General features: G+C 38.8%; 1 protein-coding gene across 1 annotated transcript in view; it reads left to right on the top strand.

Annotated features, from left to right (window-relative positions):
• DTL (denticleless E3 ubiquitin protein ligase homolog) overlaps nucleotides 1–16,006 on the top strand; it is a 50,470-nt gene extending 34,464 nt beyond the window's left edge. Inside the window, exons 13-15 of the mRNA XM_003587108.6 lie at nucleotides 2,524–2,659; nucleotides 11,368–12,200; nucleotides 14,039–16,006. Of these exons, the coding sequence (XP_003587156.1) occupies nucleotides 2,524–2,659; nucleotides 11,368–12,200; nucleotides 14,039–14,137 (1,068 nt within the window). The 3' untranslated portion in view covers nucleotides 14,138–16,006. The remainder of the gene's footprint in view (nucleotides 1–2,523; nucleotides 2,660–11,367; nucleotides 12,201–14,038) is intronic.
• Nucleotides 16,007–17,269: the final 1,263 nt, after the last annotated feature.

The raw sequence follows: 17,269 nt of genomic DNA, 5'->3' as shown, positions 1-17,269 counted from the left end.
TTTTACATTTAAATAAACATTTAAAGATCTAGAGGCCATTCAGGATCTATATCCTCATTAATCACACATTCTGTTTTTTCCTACTAAGTGTATTTCTTGGTTCTTTAGAGTCATTCCTTTCCTAAACATAGAATTTAAGTTTTTAACGTTAGTAAAATTTCATCTTAAAATTAAGGTGAAAAGAAAATCTAAAGTGAAGAAAACTAGTGTTTCTGACTTTGTATGTATTTTTAATGTGTGTTAAAAGTAACATCTTGACTGTTCTTCACAGACCAGTTTGGGTTCTCACATGCCTGAAAATGCTTACTATGAAGTCTTAAAATGTTTGGCTATCTGTGACTAAACTATGGAAGAAGTAACTCTAAACTGTTATAGACACTTTGAAAAGAAGAAAATATACTACTCACTTTAAAATAATTTTTTAATAGTGATACTTCAAACAAATTTTTAAAACCCGAAAGGCAGAAGTCCCAGAAATTCCACATATATATAGGGATTTCATATAATAGTGTCCCCAGTTCCACTGACTCTCCCAGCCCCCCAACCTTTGGTCTCTGGGTTATTTTGGATTTACCAGAAATGTTCCTTCTGTGGAGAGCTCCATTTCGTCTATTATGTTTTAAAGGTTTGTTGCCTTTTGTGCCTATCTGTTTTTCTATCTTCTAGAATCCTCTCATGGTCTCATCTACTCAGGACATCCCCGCTGGCTTTCAAGTACTACTATGGATTTGCTTATTTCTATATCCCTGTATAGCCATTTCGGTGATGAGCTCATGATAGCTCAATCATTTTTTTTAAAATCATTGCTTTTATCACCAATAATTACATCCCAGTGACATTTTCCCTCTAAGTTTCCATGTGATTTCCAGTGAAATATCTGCTTTTAATGAGGAATTTTAGAACTTGAAGATGAATTTTTTCAAATTACTCAGTTAATCATATCATTTTTCTCCATCCATTGTATATTGTCCTTATCTCTATGCACAAAAAAGACTCAAAGGAAGTAGTAGCAGGGCTGTTTTCCCATATTCATTTAACGACCACCTTTTCAAAAGGGTCTTTAAAATAATTTTGTCCCTACCCTACAATTAGGAATGTAAAATACCCACTTTAAAGAAAAAAGGTTTAGACTTTGAAACTGAAAAAACTTGGATTTAAATTCTAGCTCTGAGCTGGGAGAACGGGATAGTTAGGCAGTTAGGGAAGGTCATGTGCACACTGCTATATTCAAAATGGATAACCAGCAAGGACCTACTGTATAGCACATGGAACTCTGATCACTGTTGTGTGCCAGCCTGGACGGGAAGGGAGTCTGGGGGAGAATGGATACATGTATACATATGGCTGAGTCCCTTCACTGTTCACCTGAAACTGTCACAACATTGTTAATCGGCTATACCCCAATACAAGATAAAAAGTTTAAAGTTTGAAAAATAAATAAATTCTAGCTCTGCCACTGAATTGTGGTGACCTTGGGCAAATAACTTTATTCTTATTTTGTAGATGAGGTTATTTGAGTGTCAGGCTTCTATATAATGAGTATTAAGTAAGATAATGTTAATTTTAGGACACTCAGACTTAATAGTTGCTCTGTAAGTAACAACTAGATAATAGACTATAGAACGACGGGGATCCCAGGCATCTCTTTGAGCGCTTAAATGTGTGTGTCTTCTTTTGGCCTCCCAGTAAGGAAAGGAAAACGCTGCCAGCCTCTTGGGGGCCAAGACTTAAGAGAACGTGTGTTCTTTTTTTCTCTCTCTCTTTAGTTACTGAAATAGAGAAATTATATAAACAAATGCTAGGGAACAGCTCTGGTACCAGTGGCCATTTGCCACAAGCTCTTCAAGCTGGACTTTCTCTGCCATAAAAGGCTTGGGACCAAGATCAGGAACGGTCAGATATTTTTAAAGGGGCAAAGGTTATTTTTAACTTCTTTCAGGCTAGTGAACTTGTTTTCCCAGATTGCTCCTTTACCTATCTGAAAAAGAATCTTAGGGAATCGTTTCATTCTACTTGTCACAGCATACTAGAGTCATGGGCTAAGTCAGATCTTGGGAGTGATCCCATTACTTGGAATAAGCCAGAACTTGAAGAATTCTGAAGAAAGTCATATAAGTTGAATGTCAGTGACATAACACTGATCGATCACGTAAGAGAAAAACGACGTCTTAATTATGTATGTTTATAGTTATACAGAAGGTGATAATGATTTCCACAACTTCTTGAAAATAAAATGACATGAACCTGCTTTTATAGTAGAGCTTTAGGTTAGCTGAGAAATCACTGGTTACAAAAGTCATACCCACAGAGTATATATAAAGAAGAAACTAAAGGATCCACTTCTTTTGGAAATCTGGAATGATTTCTGAAAGCAAGGAATGAAAGTATCTGACCTTTTAGGTAGCATTTTCTATATCAGAAAGTATAATTGTCTAGTCATGAGCCCTTAAAGACATGTCTACTTTTTACTTTGTTGTGAATCTTTGATTGAAAGTTACTAACTCCCTTTCTGGTTCTCTGTAGATTGCTACTTGCTCTGATGACAATACACTGAAAGTCTGGCGCTTGAACAGAGATTTAGAGGAGAAATCAGGAGGAGATAAACTCTCCATAGTGGGATGGGCCTCTCAGAAGAAGAGAGAGGTGAAAGCCGACCTTGGTAAGGATCCCATGCATTTTTCTAAGTTTTTTATGTTTTTATTGGTTTAGTTCTGCAGTACAGAATGATGAGCTAGATTTGATCTTATTTTAGTATGATTTTGAAGGAAAACACCATCTTACTGGCATTTTTTTATATATATTTTCTGAACACTATGTTTATTATCTACACAAGGCACTGGAATACAGTGTAGATTTATTTCTTTAAATATTTGTTGAACATCTACTGTGTTTTAAGCACTATTCTGATTTGCTGTGGATTCTGCAGTAATCAAAAGAATCAAGAATCAGAAATGAAGCTTAGATATTAGTTTGAGTCAGGAAACAAGTTAAATAAAATTTGCTTGTTAGGTAGTAATACATGGATTAGGGTAAAAGGAAAGCAGGAATGGGAGAATAACAGCATGCTGTTAAAATTTTAAATTAGGTGCCCACAGAAACCTCAAAAAAAAGATGGTGCTTGAGTACAGAAAGTGAAGTAGTAAGTCATGGCGGTATGTTTGAGAACGTTTCTGGCGGACAAAACAACAAACGCAAAGCCCCTGAAGCCGGAGCAGACCTGGCATGTTTTGTGTTCCTCAAAGAGGCTGATGTAGCTGTAATCCCTGTGGCTAAAGAGAGGACAGGAAATAGTAGTGGAAAATAAGGTTCTTGTACAATTTTGGCTTTTATTTTGATAGACAAAAAACTGTTGGACGATTTTGAATAGAGAAGTATACGATCTGACTCTCCTTGGTCATTCTAACTTCTGTGTTGAAAACAAATTGTAAGGGGATCAGGGTAAAACTGGAAGTTAATTTAAAAACTTACTGAAGTAACCTAGGAAACAATGGTGGTGACTTGGATCAGAGAGGTAGCAGACGATACAACTTTTAAAAGTCTTCAAATTCCGGATATATTTACATGATGGAGACAACAGAAGGTTCTTTGGGATCAGATATGGGATATGAGGGAGAGTTATCAAGGATAACATCAGAGTTCTTGGTTGAGAAGCTAGGATGGAGTAACCATTAACCTCTATAAGAATCACTGCAGGAGGAGCAGTTTAAGGGAGGGAACAACTGGATACGTTGTTTGATATGATTATTAGATATCTAAATGGAGATGTCAAAGAGGTGGTTAGATATTTGATTCTGCAGTTGAGGGCTAGAGTTGTAAATTTGGGATTTATTATCATATAGGTAAAAGGTAGCTATATATGGAAAAGAGAATAAGTCTGGGGTCTGAGCCATGGAGCATCCTAATATAAGTTGGGAGAGAGGAAGCAGCAAGTACAACCAGAGAAGTAAGAGAAAAACAGAATATCGTATAAAGTAAGTAAAGGGAAGAGGGATGAATTTGGTTGAATGTTTTTGGCATGCCAAGTAAGATGAGGGCTAAAAACTGACCTTTGGATTTGGCAGTACAGGGGTTATTTAGCAACCTTGGTGAGGGCAGTTTTTGGTGGTGTGTCAGTGGCCCGGTTAGTGTTGTTCAGGAGGATAGAAAGAGAGGAGGCTCTTTCAAGGAATCTTGCTAGAAAGCAAAGGAGAACAATGAAATGGTAGAGGACGAAGCAATGTTGAAGTTTGTTTTTAGTGAGAATATAGCATTTTGTATGTGATTAGAAGGATCCTCTAGTCCAGGAGAAAACTGATGCAGGGAAATTTGCTGGAGCAGTTTCCTTGACTGAGGGGATGATCTCAAATATACAAGATGAAGAGCAGGCCCGTGCCAGGGGTGTGGATTGTTCGTCCATAGTGATGAGAAGGCAGAAATAGACGCACGGCGAAGGTAGGTGGAGAAAATGGGAAGGTCAGAACTTGTGGAAGTTTCCGTCTTCTTAGTGACATTGGAATCAGGATCATCAGCTGATTAAGAATAAGGACTAGCGGAAGAGGTGATAGAGATTTGACGAAAGAAAAGAAAGTCTGAAATAGTCACATAGAGAATAGAAGAGCAAATAGGCCAGGGAAATATGATTGTTGAGCGAAGAATCAACCTGAGGCTACTACTACTCCTTCATTGAAAATGAGCAGTCGGTATGGTTGTGTGTCTGCTGCACAGGTACAGGCAGACTGTAGGTAGAAAAGTTGGTTTTAATCAGGGATGTGGTTTAAATCCACAAGTATGAAGTGAGTGGAGGGCCAAGGGAGTTGAGGACAGATATACCATCAGAGTTAAACTGGGTAAAGAGGGAAGTGAGGATATAATTGGACTGAGGGTAGAAGTGGTAGGGTCAGTGAACTGAGCGGCCCCTGGGCATGAAGAGCTGATGGCACTGAAGTGCTGAAGAGAACTGGGAAAATAGGTGGTGGTTGAAATTGAGATAGTGGAGGATTTTAGTAGTAATGGAGGTACTGGTAGTAATAAGGCCAAGGAATAAGAGAGTGAAAGGACAAGGCTGTTGTAGAAGAAGAAGGTCAAGAAAATGAGAAAACAGGATATTGAAAAGATTATGAATGTGGGTTTTGTCTGAACTGACGAGTAGAATTAAAGAGAGTGACAGGGAATCAAGAACAAAAATCTAAGCACTGAGCCAGCCAAAGGGAATCCACATGTTATCAATAGATAGTCATAAGCTTGAAATTCCAGCTTAAAACTTATGTCAGCCATCAAGGCCTAAGGTAATGAGGATTTGAGGGTGAGAATATATGCTCATTTTTCTACTGACTTGTTTAGTCTTTTATAAGATACCTCAAGCGTAACTAAACTCCAGAGGAATCTTTCACTCTAAGTCTACCTCTATAAAGTGTTTAATTTTGGTTTCTGCTTTCTTTAAAAAAAAATTTTTTTAAGTGTTGATACTTTTAACAAGTCAACTAACTCTACAGGGCTACATAAGGTAAATAGCATTCTTTAGATACCCTACCATAGTTCCCTTTTCCCAGGGTGACAACTTCAAATCTTTTAGCTAATTTTTTGATACTTATTCCTATATCTCTAAGTAATATTTGTGCATTTCTATCTCTTATGGAATTTTTTGTTGTTGCTTCAGCATTATCTATTGACATCTTACTCTGTGAGATGAGCACTTAGCTCTTTCCTATGTCCCCATGATTACCAAACCTCTGCACACTCAACATTCCCCTAGCTTCCCAGCATAGGGTCATAATTTTGGTTAGATCGAGAGTTATTACTGTCATTGTATTTTCTATTCAGAATTTAGCTAAGTGGTAACTAGTTGTTTCTTTTCATTTCCTATACTTTTTTTTCCCCTTCAGACTTAAAAAAAAAGTCAAGATATATTCGCATACCACAAATTCACCTGTTTGTACAGGCCAGTGTTCTTCAGTATATTCAGAGTTGGGCAGTCAACATAATCTAGTTCTAGTCTATTTTCAAGGCCCAAAATAAGGCTTCCAGTGTCTCCATAACCTTGCCAACACTTGTTATTATTTCTTTTTTTAAATTATAGCCATCTTACTGATTGTGCAGTGGTATCCCACTGTGGTTGTGATTTGTACTGATATTTTCATGATGGCTTATGATGTTGAATATCTTTTCATGTGCCTATTGGCCATTTGTAAATTTTCTTTGGAAAAGTGCCTATGCAAATAAATCCTTTGCCCATATTTTAATTGGGTTATTTGTCTATTGTTTTTATTGTTGAGTTTTATATATTCTGGATATAAGTCCCTTGTCATATAATGATTTATAAATATTTTATCTTATTCTGTAAGTTGTTTTTTCATTTTCTTGATGATGTCCTTTGGCACACAATGTTCTAATTTTGATGAAGACCTGTTTATCTGTTTTTTTCTTTTTGTAATTTGTGCTTTTGATGTTGTATCTAAGAAATCATTGCCTAATCCAAAGTCACAGAGATTTATGTCTGTATTTTCTTGTAGGAGTGTTTTAGTTTTGGGGCTACTGTTGATTTTGCGTTTATTTTTGTGTATAGTATGAGGTAGGTAAGGGTCCAAATTCTTTTGCATGTGGATAGCCCACGTTCTCAGTATCATTTTTCAAAGAGACTATTCTTTACCCCATTGAATTTTTTCAGCACTCTTGTCAAAAATCAATTGACCATAAATGTAATCTTGTCAAAAATCAATTGACCATAAATGTAAGGATTCATTTCTGGAGTCTCAATTCCATTCCATTGATCTATAAGTCTGTCCTTATGCTGTTACCACATTGTCTCGATTACTGTACCTTGTAGTAGGTTTTAAAAATCAGAGATTCTGAGCCCTCCAATTGTCTTTTAAATTTTAAGATTGTTTGGACTATTCTGGGTCTTACATTTCTATACAAACTTTAGGACGAGCTTGTCAATTTCTGCAGAAATAGTCAGCTGGAATTCTGTTAGGGATTTCATTGAATCTATAGATCAGTTTTGGGAGTATTGCCATCTTAACAGTATTTTCTTCTGATTCATGAACATGGGATGTCTTTCTGCTGCCTTGTCTTTTAATTTTGCTTCCTAATTTTGAAAAAAAGAAAAGAATTATATAAGGGAAAAAGTCATCAACCTCCCCAACACTCATACACAATTTTAGTTAACATTTTGACTTATTTTTTAGATTTTACCCCTTTATCCATAGAGATTTTTTTGTAAACTGAGTCATGCTACGTATACATGTGGATTTCTTGAAGATTTTTTCACTAAACATGATATTCTAAGCACTTTCCTTGTTACCTTTTTAGCAAAACATTTAAATGTTCCATAGTTTACCTAGCTCTTCTCTTGTAGTTAAACATTTTATTTCCAGTGTTTTGTGGGGGGTGGGGGAATGGTTTTTTCTAAATTTAGGGTCTTCATTTCCCATTAAAATAGGTTCCCAGAGGTGAAATCTCTGTGTTAATGACTATAAACATTTTTGAAGAAAAATATGTTGTCTTTTAACTAGGTATTTCTAGGTATTAATTATTCTTAGTTTTGGAAACTAAGTCACAAAAAAGTTACATATGTTGACCGAATTTGTACCATATTAATAACATTTAGCCATTATTAAGTATTAGCATAGTTGTTCTAAAGACCTATTTGTATTATCTCATTTATTAGTAATTCCCCAAACAACCAAACCTGAAGCTCAAGGAACTTAGATTTGCTTAAAGTCACACAGCTGTGAAGTTATAATAGAACCAATTCAGACCCTTGCAGTCTGATTCTAAAGCTCATGCCTATAGTACTGCCTCCTTTAGAACCCAGCACAAGAGTTTAGATGAAGACTGGTCCAGGAATTAGACCTAGATTTCTGTTTCTGGTAATGCTAGAGTTACTCTGAAGAGCAAGAAAGCAACAACTTGACACAGGGACCAAAGGCTGGTGCACTGGCCGTTCAGGCCTTTACGCCAGTTCCCAGCGACAGACTGGCTGTTGCTAATCACACTGCCATTTTGAAAATTATGTTCCTCTGCTTGCCCAAGCTTCTAATAGCCACCCCAACCCTTCACTGCTGTCCTGGATTGCCTGTCTTCTCTTTTGGCCCTTTTAAACTTACTAGCTGGCAGGCTTTGAATCGCAACACACAGCCCCATTCCCTTCTGTCCTACTTTTCCCAGTCAGCACCTGCTCCATTACTTGCTATTCTTTTACTGTTTCAGCCAGCGATCTCAGCACTGTCAGGCCAAGGGGTTCTCTATCCTGTCTGTGCATCAGAAGCACTTGTGGAGCTTTTAAACAATTTGTATGCCTCCAGAAATTGTTAAGTAGGCCTAGAGTAGAGACCAAGTACATGTATTACCATAAAGCTCCAAATGAGTCCGATATGCAGCCAGACTGAGAACCTCTGCTAGGTATCACTGAGTGAAAAGATGATTATCTTAAAAAGAAGGAAATGTTAGCTGTTCTGTCTCAAGTGCTTGCTGTAGACTTAAAGTCAAACACAGTACTTACACAATCTGTTCTTTGATGGCTGGAACTTGACCCTCATCCCTGTCAGCAGTAATGAAATTTAACAAACATTGTTTAATAATTCCTTGCTAGGAACTACAGCAGCACTAGACCTAAAAATGAGTAAATCATTATCACTTGCCCTCTGGATGCTCATAGTCTAATCCAGGAGGCAGCTACAAAAACTATAGTATATTGTAAACATTTCACCCAGCTATGTAAACAAAAGGGTTTGAGAACTTGCTTCCTGTGGGAGAGGAAGAAAGAAGTTTGTGAAATCTGCACAAAGGAGTTAATGACACTGTCATCAGAGCCTGGAAAAGAAGGGGTGGAATTGGCAAGAAAACCACGTGAACAGCGAGATGTGACAGTGCACACAGCTTGCTCAGGAAGCTGCGCGTCGTCTCCTGTAACAGGATCCTCGGGGCAGAGCCCCTGATCAGACTGAGAAGGTAGGGAGAGGCCAGATGGCAAACCTTCTAAAGAAAGGAGCTCCAAATGGACGGATGATTAGTGAACTCTATAATTCCTCAAAGGAACCTACTTTCATGAAGCTTTTAGGGCAGTAGCCCAGTCTGTGCCACCATGTCATCAGATACCATGCAGCACTTAGGGTCCATAGGAGTTGGGGCTGCACTTAGTAGATGAAGAACTAAAGGCATGCTGTGTTTTAAGTCTAAAGGCCAGTGTAGTGACTCGTATACAGCTGTTAAAAAGGCTGGATTGCATCTAAGTGTACTTCTATGAAGAGGTGTAAAGAGAAGAGAAGATGTTCAGAGAAGAGAAAATTGCAGAATGTGTATGTGTGTGTAATCTTTTTTTAAGTGTGATATACATATACCTTTGTGAGTGCTAATAGGTACATAGAAAATAGTGGAATACACAGCAGCATGAGAGTGAAATGAGATGGTTGAAAAGAAGACCTTTTGCTTGTTAACTTATTCCCCTCTGTAGCTGTTCAGAGAAGGGAAGGAAAGAAAAAGAGAAGATAATTGGATGATAACATCCTGAAGAGGATACAGCTTTTCACATACCAGATTTTCCATTGGCCTTTAGTAGACACTTCAGATTTCTGCCACTGAAGTGTCAGAAACATATATTTGGTTTGTCTCTGGCCCAACTTTTCCTTCTCCCTGAATCCTGCCTTAGAATCTGCATGTTGTAAGACCCATGGTATTTTAGGACTTTCTGCCCTAAACATACTCTTCAGCTCAATTTAATGAAACTGATAACTGTAGGGGCTGTGCATTGACTGTGGACCTGCACTGAGGAGTGAAGCAAATGAAAGCTTCTTCTCTCCGGAAGTAGTAACAGTACTCAGGCTCTAGAAACATGAGTGTGAGAGCCATCACCAAACGCCACATGCTGCTGCTGCTAAGTTGCTTCAGTCGTGTCCGACTCTGTGCGACCCAATAGACAGCCCACCAGGCTCCCCCGTCCCTGGGATTCTCCAGGCAAGAACACTGGAGTGGGTTGCCATTTCCTTCTCCAATGCATGAAAGTGAAAAGTGAAAGTGAAGTCACTCAGTCGTGTCCGACCCTCAGCGACCCCATGGACTGCAGGCTTCCAGGATTTTCCAGGCAAGAGTACTGGAGTGGGGTGCCATTGCCTTCTCCGAAACACTGCATGGACTGGTCCTAATCATTAACCCCCCTTCTATAGCTTGTTATGATGACATGGGGCTTTCTAGTGATGATCTTTGTTGAAGAAGCTGTATCACTTTGTCTCTAAACATACCGTTGATGAGAAAAGTTTAGACAAAAGTCAGTTTGTAGAACTTCTCTGTCTCAAGGATAGGCTGTTTGAGTAGGGAAAAGCAGAAAGTAAAATGTACAGGAAAACTAACTGACCAGAGTTAGGACTTGTATTTATTTGAGTATAAATACAACTAAGTAGTTAAACTGAATTAAACATCAGAGTTGTAGTACTGGGTAACTGAGAAATAAATGCCTTTTCCTTGTTATCTGAAGACTGGAACCCTTTTTCAGAAATCTGGAAAGCTCGGGAGAGTGAGAAAATACCATGTCTGTGTCAGGTCCTCAGGAGGAAGAAACACGAGGTTTATGCGAGTTTGCCTGAAGTACTGGTCCTGGCCTAGAGACAAGGGGCAGGACAGATGGAGCAGAGTGCTCCCCACAGTGTGATTCGTTTTGCATCGCATTTTGGAAACGTTCTTTGCCATTGTTTGCCTGTGGAAAATCATAAATTGTATATTAAGGTGGAAGGCACACGAGGCCTGATAACCTTAACAAGTAATTGATGGGATTACCTTTGTGGAGATTAAAAGCTATCTCCATTGAACAGAACAGTTGTACCCAGGTGACATAGTAAGCGATTATGCGGGAGTGGAGACCTGTGCACTCCTGACGTGCGGTGCCTCTCTGGCCCAGCATTGCTTAGAAGCATCACAGAAATACTAAGAGCAGCACTACTTAGGGAAAACAAAGTGTCGTTAACAACCCTGATGTCTTACTGTTACCTTAGAATACTTTGTAGCTGTTAGAAATGGTACAGATCTGTGTTACTGTGGGAAATGTTCATGATACATTAAGAAGCAGGTTACTAAGTATCTTGTACATCTTGGTCCCATTTTTATATAGAAAAGCTTGAGAGATATCATATGCATAAGTATAAAAAATGGTTCACCTGGATGCTTTTAAATTCTTCTTTTTCTGTATTTTCTAGACTTTTACAAGCATATGTTTTACAACAGGGTGTCTTAGGGGCTGGCAGTTAGGAAATGGGAAGAATCAAATGATTTATGTGATCCACACTGGGGAGTCAGCCCCTGGATGATTAAGTTAGCTATTGACATAATTTTCTTTGATGAGAACCCCGGGATATTCTGTAGCTTTCACCTCTGATTTTTGTGACCTCTTTGGTTTCTCAGTGGCAGTGCCCAGCAGCCAGAGCACTCCGGCCAAAGCACCCAGAGCAAAGAGCAGTCCGTGCACCTCCTCCCCGTCGTCGGCAGCCTGTGCTCCGAGCTGCGCCGGGGACCTGCCCCTCCCTTCAAATACACCTACCTTCTCTCTTAAGACCCCTCCTGCCAAGGCCCGGTCTCCCATCAGCAGAAGAGGCTCTGTGTCCTCCGTCTCTCCCAAGCCACCCTCATCTTTCAAGATGTCCATTAGAAACTGGATGACCCGAACGGCTTCCTTATCACCACCCGTCACTCCACCTGCTTCCGAAACCAAGATCACGTCTCCCAGAAAAGCCCTCATACCTGTGAGCCTGAAATCATCCCAGGCAGTGGCTTGCTCTGAGTCTAGAAATAGAGTGAAGAGGAGGCTAGACTCCAGTTGTCTGGAGAATGTGAAACAAAAGTGTGTAAAGAGTTGCAGCTGTGTGACTGAGCTTGATGACCCCGTTGAAAAGCTTCATTTGGATCTGTGCTGCCTTGCTGGTGCCCAGGAAGACCTTGGGAAGGACTCGCTAGGTCCTACCAAACCAAGCAAGATCGAAGGAGCTAGTATGAGTGTCTCTGAGCCTCCTTCTCCTGCCAGTCCTTATGCTTCGGAAGGCTGTGGAACGCTACCTCTTCCTTTGGGATCTTGTGGAGAAGGCTCTGAAGTGGTAGGCAAAGAGAATAGCTCCCCAGAGAATAAAAACTGGTTGTTGGCCATGGCAGCCAAACGGAAGGCGGAGAATTCATCTCCACGAAGTCCATCGTCCCAGACCCCCAATCCCAGGAGACAGAGCGGAAAGACTTCTCCAGGCCCGGTAAGTTGGCAGCGATAGAAAATGCATTTCCTAACTTGGCCAGGGCAGGCACAGATGCCTTCTCAGAAGTCAGAATGCTTTTGTTTTTTTAAGTAAATCTTTTTATTCCTAGGATCACCAGGTTTAGTACATAAAAATATAGGACAAATATTGCATGGGACATATTTATACTAAAAATTTTTCATACTGCAATGTTATTTGTTTGAATTTCAAATGTAACTGCATGTGTCCTGTATTTTCTTTGGCAATCCTATTTACTCCAGTTAAAATCCCTTCTGTCAAAGTCCATACCCCTCAGCCCTTTTGCCCAATTGTTTAAAGCCTTCTTCGTCCTCTAGGATATCAATTCAAAAATAACTTCCTTCTTTGTTTGACATTATTCCCTCCCACAACTCCTTGCTTTTTAAAAGTCTGCCTCACCATCCCCCAGCTCCTGCAACCTCTTTTTATAGATTTCCTTCCCCTTTTTATAGAGAAAGCTATAATTCATGGACAAGTTGCCAACATCCACAAATAGATTTTGATTTTGTAATTACAGCTTATGATTATTTAAAATAAAGCAAAATTAAGATACTTACAAAGCAGTTTTAAGTGCAGAATCCTTCTAGAGTTATATGATTTTTTTCCAGTCTTTTATGATCATCTTGCTCACACTGGTATTTTTGGCAACTCACCTGTATCTCCCTTTTTTTTAAACATTCATCTTAATTTTACCTATCTTTTCATTAAACTTAGATAATTTCAAAAACAGATATTGCTGGCAGAAATACCTTTGTGAACCTTGAAAAGCTTGACTCAATGATGGAGGCAGAAGTAGCTGTGAGCATTGGGTGAGCTGTGGGCACCAGTCAAAGAAAATAGAAAGCTTCTGCTACTCAGGTTGCAAGTTAAGGATGGAGGCAGGTTAAGGAAGTTTCTCCCATAGCTCTTTCTGTATTAGCGAGAAGGTGGAAGAAATGAAACCTGATCCAGGTATCATGACCAGTAAGATCTGCCCTTATAAAGGGCAGAGATTGGATAACCTTAGGCCAGTACTAATTTAACAAATGTTCATAACCCGCTCCTACTGTCAATAAGCCTATCCCCTAATTTTAGGAAAGATAAACTAGAAATATTTTAAAGATTACTTCAAACACAAAGTCCAAGGCCTTGCTATAGAGTATAAAGGGGAAGAAAGGCTGTGAGGAGTCTTTCTTCTCTCAGAATTCGCACTGTAGGTAATCTTTGCCCCTAGCCAAAATTCCTATTTTTTTTCAAGGGAGCTGGTCTGAGTTATGTGTTAGCAGAAAAACAATTTCAATAAAAAATTATTTTCATGAATGTGTACATCTTAAGGGCATTTTAAAAAATAGTCTAAATAAATAGATAAAAAATATCTAAGATATTTCTGGCTTTATAATTTCAACCTTTTGAAGCTAAAGTTTCTTTAAAACATTTTTTTTCTTTATGTACATGTTGATAAAGACTTCAGAAAAGGGTAGTATCTGCCATTTGAAATACCTATCTCGTTTGTAAATTTGGAAGGCTTATTTACTCATTTATATCAAAGAGGATGGTAATTGTAACCTCTTTGGTTCCTATTATGAGGCTTAACTGGTACATATTTTCCATTCACATGAAAAATCTGTTTTCTTTTCATGCATGCTGCCTTCAGTTTTTCTATATTTGGTACAAATCAACCAAAAGAGACATTGCCATCAAGTAATTGAGACTGAAATCTGGCTACATAAGCAAATTTCCAGGCATCCTAACTTAAAATACCCATAGTGATAACTTGCTGAGGTAATAGCTGAACTTTATCTTAGAAAATCTCTGAAATCTGAACTTTCTTCTCCTAGGTCACCATTACTCCCAGCTCCATGCGGAAAATCTGTACATACTTCCATAGAAAGTCCCAAGATGACTTCTGTAGTCCAGAACAGTCAACAGAATTATAGATTCTCATCTGAGTGAGTTAACTGAAGCTTGATTCATTAAAACAAGATAAAAAATTCAAGAGTGACTCTAACTCTGGTTTTAAGAAAGCTACCATTTCTTCATGTTTAGTGAAAATCGTTTTGACTCCAGAGTTTACCTAGTCTGGTTCCACTACCATAGTTATGTGCAGCTTCCTCAGAGTGAACGCTTTGTTTAAATTTCATGGAGTAAGTTTGCCACTCTGTAACATTTTGAATGATGCATCTCAAATGATGTATCTCCTGTACAGTAGTGACATCCCAGTTTGTAGAGGCAAAAAAACTAACAAGGCTTGTCTCTTCTGCTCTGAGACTGCGCAGCTGAATGCCTCTGCAGGCCACAGCAGGAGGCCTGTCTGTGAAGGTCGACTGCCGAACGGGACCCTGGGTCTCTGCTGCCTCTAACACAGTAATACAGTTTCACATAAAATATATAACCTTTCACTACGTTTTTGTGGATTTTTTTAAGTATGTGGTTAAATACGATTTTTAAGATAAGTACATTTATATTGATTCAGTATTAAAATACAATCTCTTAAGTTAAAATTATCTTTATTTTAAAAACAGCTATAAATGTCAACTTGTTGGCGAAACTAGAACACTAGCAACGTTTGTCTTTTCTCCCCCCAAATATATATCCCGTATATGATCTGAGGTTTTCAATTTTTACTAAGCAATCTACTGCGTTTCCAACCCAACTTCATGTTATGATTTTTGACATTTCCTGGAGGAAGATGTTTATAAAATCAGTAGTCATATGCTGAAGCTGGGGTTTGAATTTAGTCTTTGGTTTTTTAGGGGCTGCTACTTTAAAAAAAAAAAAAGCTATCAAATTTTAAGAAAAAGTATTGATTTCTTATTGATATTTTTATAAAAGTGTAAGTAGTTCCTATACTGAAAATCCAGAACCTAAAAATTAAATCTTTGCTTTAACTTGATCTTTTGGATTCTCTTCATATACTAAAAAGCAGTGATTGTCTAGTAGAGCCCTGAGCCAAAAAGTCGTGGAATTTTCTCTATAGATATTTAACATAGAGTATATAGATGACTCTCAGTTAATAATGTGCAAAATATCTTGAATATCTCTTACCTTAACAGTTATGTATCAATAAGCTTGAAATGAACCATTGTTTTCTATTTTAGCCCTTTGTAACCTCATAGAAACAAGCTTCATGTATTTTCTATGTACTATGTCCTTAGAAGGGAGTCCCCTTCCACTCATGAAACTTGATTCATTTTATCCATTTCCCTAAGGACTGTGTAGACTTTATTCATATATTCTGTCATTTTAAAATGTATTCTTAATTATAACTCTATAATTCCTTTGATTCTTGTAAATTAAGCTGTATCTGCGAAAACTACATAGGTCAATTAAGCATGGATTCTCCTGGTTTTATCCAAGGAGAAAAGTAAATAAAAGGCCACAGAAATGCTGTTTTTGAAACAAAGTATGGCGTAGCATTAACTGAATGTTTAAGAACTCTAGTTATATTTGATGTTTGATTTTTGAGTGTTCAACTATGGGAACGTGTTATTTATGACCAATACCTGCCAATAACACTGTCTCTCTTGATTTGAAAGCCTGTGACCCATGAAGAAGAGAACTAAAGTAGATGATTTTCTTCTTTGTGTCTCTGCTCATCTCCTGACAGCTCTACTGAGTGAAATTGGGGATAAGTATGGCTGTCAGAAACTGCCGAGGGTCTAATGGGTATAACATTCCCACTTGGAAAACTAGTACTTCAAATAGGTGCTGAAGGTCAGTGAGCTAAGGTAATAAGCTAATTATTATCCCTACTTGTGTCCCTGTCAGACTTTGAGCTGCTTCTGAATAAAAAGCCTTTTACCTGATCTGGTGTTCTTTCTGAGCTTTTGCATTAACCTAGAAGCAGTCTGTCTACACAAAAGAACTATAGTAGTAATCAAGAATCCCTTCTACTTGTTCATTGAATAAAATTTATTTATTCCCAAGGACATAATCTATCTAGCTCAGGCTGAAAGAAGTTTTAATACCTCTTGCTTGATCAGACCTTGAGCATTTAAGATGGCTTGGATTACTTGATAAAAGAGGGTGGAGTGATGTAGTTCTTTTTCTAAACAAGTATTTCCAGCCCAAGCTTTTCTATTTGAATACACTCCAAGCACTGTTACTACAAAGCTGTGTTAGAGTTTCCTTTTGGCTGTTTCAACAGGGGCTCTTAATTTACTTTTGGGAGGGTTGACTAATTAGTCCTTTAAAATGCCTCTTAATCTAGGCTACACTTTTAATTGGTGATAAAACCATGTGTAGCTGCCTCCAGGGTTGCAGAAGGCAGATTGAGCTCACCATCCTTATCCCCAGCCTTAATGACTTAAAACTTTAAGACTTATTTTGGGACACCCTGAATAGGAGGCATTTTTTAAAACCTCAACTGTCCAGTATGGATGTCTAGAGATAACTTTGAGAGAGAGAGAGGAATAGGGCTTCCCCAGTGGCTCAGGGGGTAAAGAATCTGCCTGCAGTGCAGGAGACACAGGAGATGTAGGTTCAATCCCAGTCAGGGGATCCCCTAGAGAAGGAAATAGTAATCTACTCCAATATTCTTTCCTGGAAAACCCCATGGACAGAGGAGCCTGGCAGGCTGCAGTCCAAAGGGTCTCAAAGAATCAGACATGACAAAGCATGCAGGCACGTCGTGTTCTTGTATAGGTCACACATATCAGTTTAACGTGTATTTTGAGAACCTGTTGTAGCAGACACACTGCCCTTAGGTCTGTTTTTCTGCTACTCCTAGTCCCTAGAGGGACTGGACTTCCTCTCACACTGTTCTTAAAGCAAAGGCCCAGCAGCCTTACAAAGAGAATCGGTTCCACAGCTAGATGGTGGGGGCATCATCTTACAGAGGTGCTTCGGAAGAGACCCTGGGAGAGGGTGTCAACTGACGGGAGGGTGTCGACTGAGTTGTGTCCTCCTTGGGGCCGTGCAGCAAAGCTCTGCTTCGTCATTCTATGAAGGACCGCATTGTGACCCAGCTGAGCATTGCACCGCTTCCCACACATGTCTTCAGAGGAGATTCTCTGCCTGCCCTCAGTTTGGGTCATGCCACATCACAGATTAACCGGTTACTCATTAAA

Source organism: Bos taurus, chromosome 16 (genome assembly GCF_002263795.3).
Source record: "Bos taurus isolate L1 Dominette 01449 registration number 42190680 breed Hereford chromosome 16, ARS-UCD2.0, whole genome shotgun sequence".
Taxonomy (NCBI): Eukaryota; Metazoa; Chordata; class Mammalia; order Artiodactyla; family Bovidae; genus Bos; species Bos taurus.
This window is presented reverse-complemented; position numbering and strand designations above follow the sequence as displayed.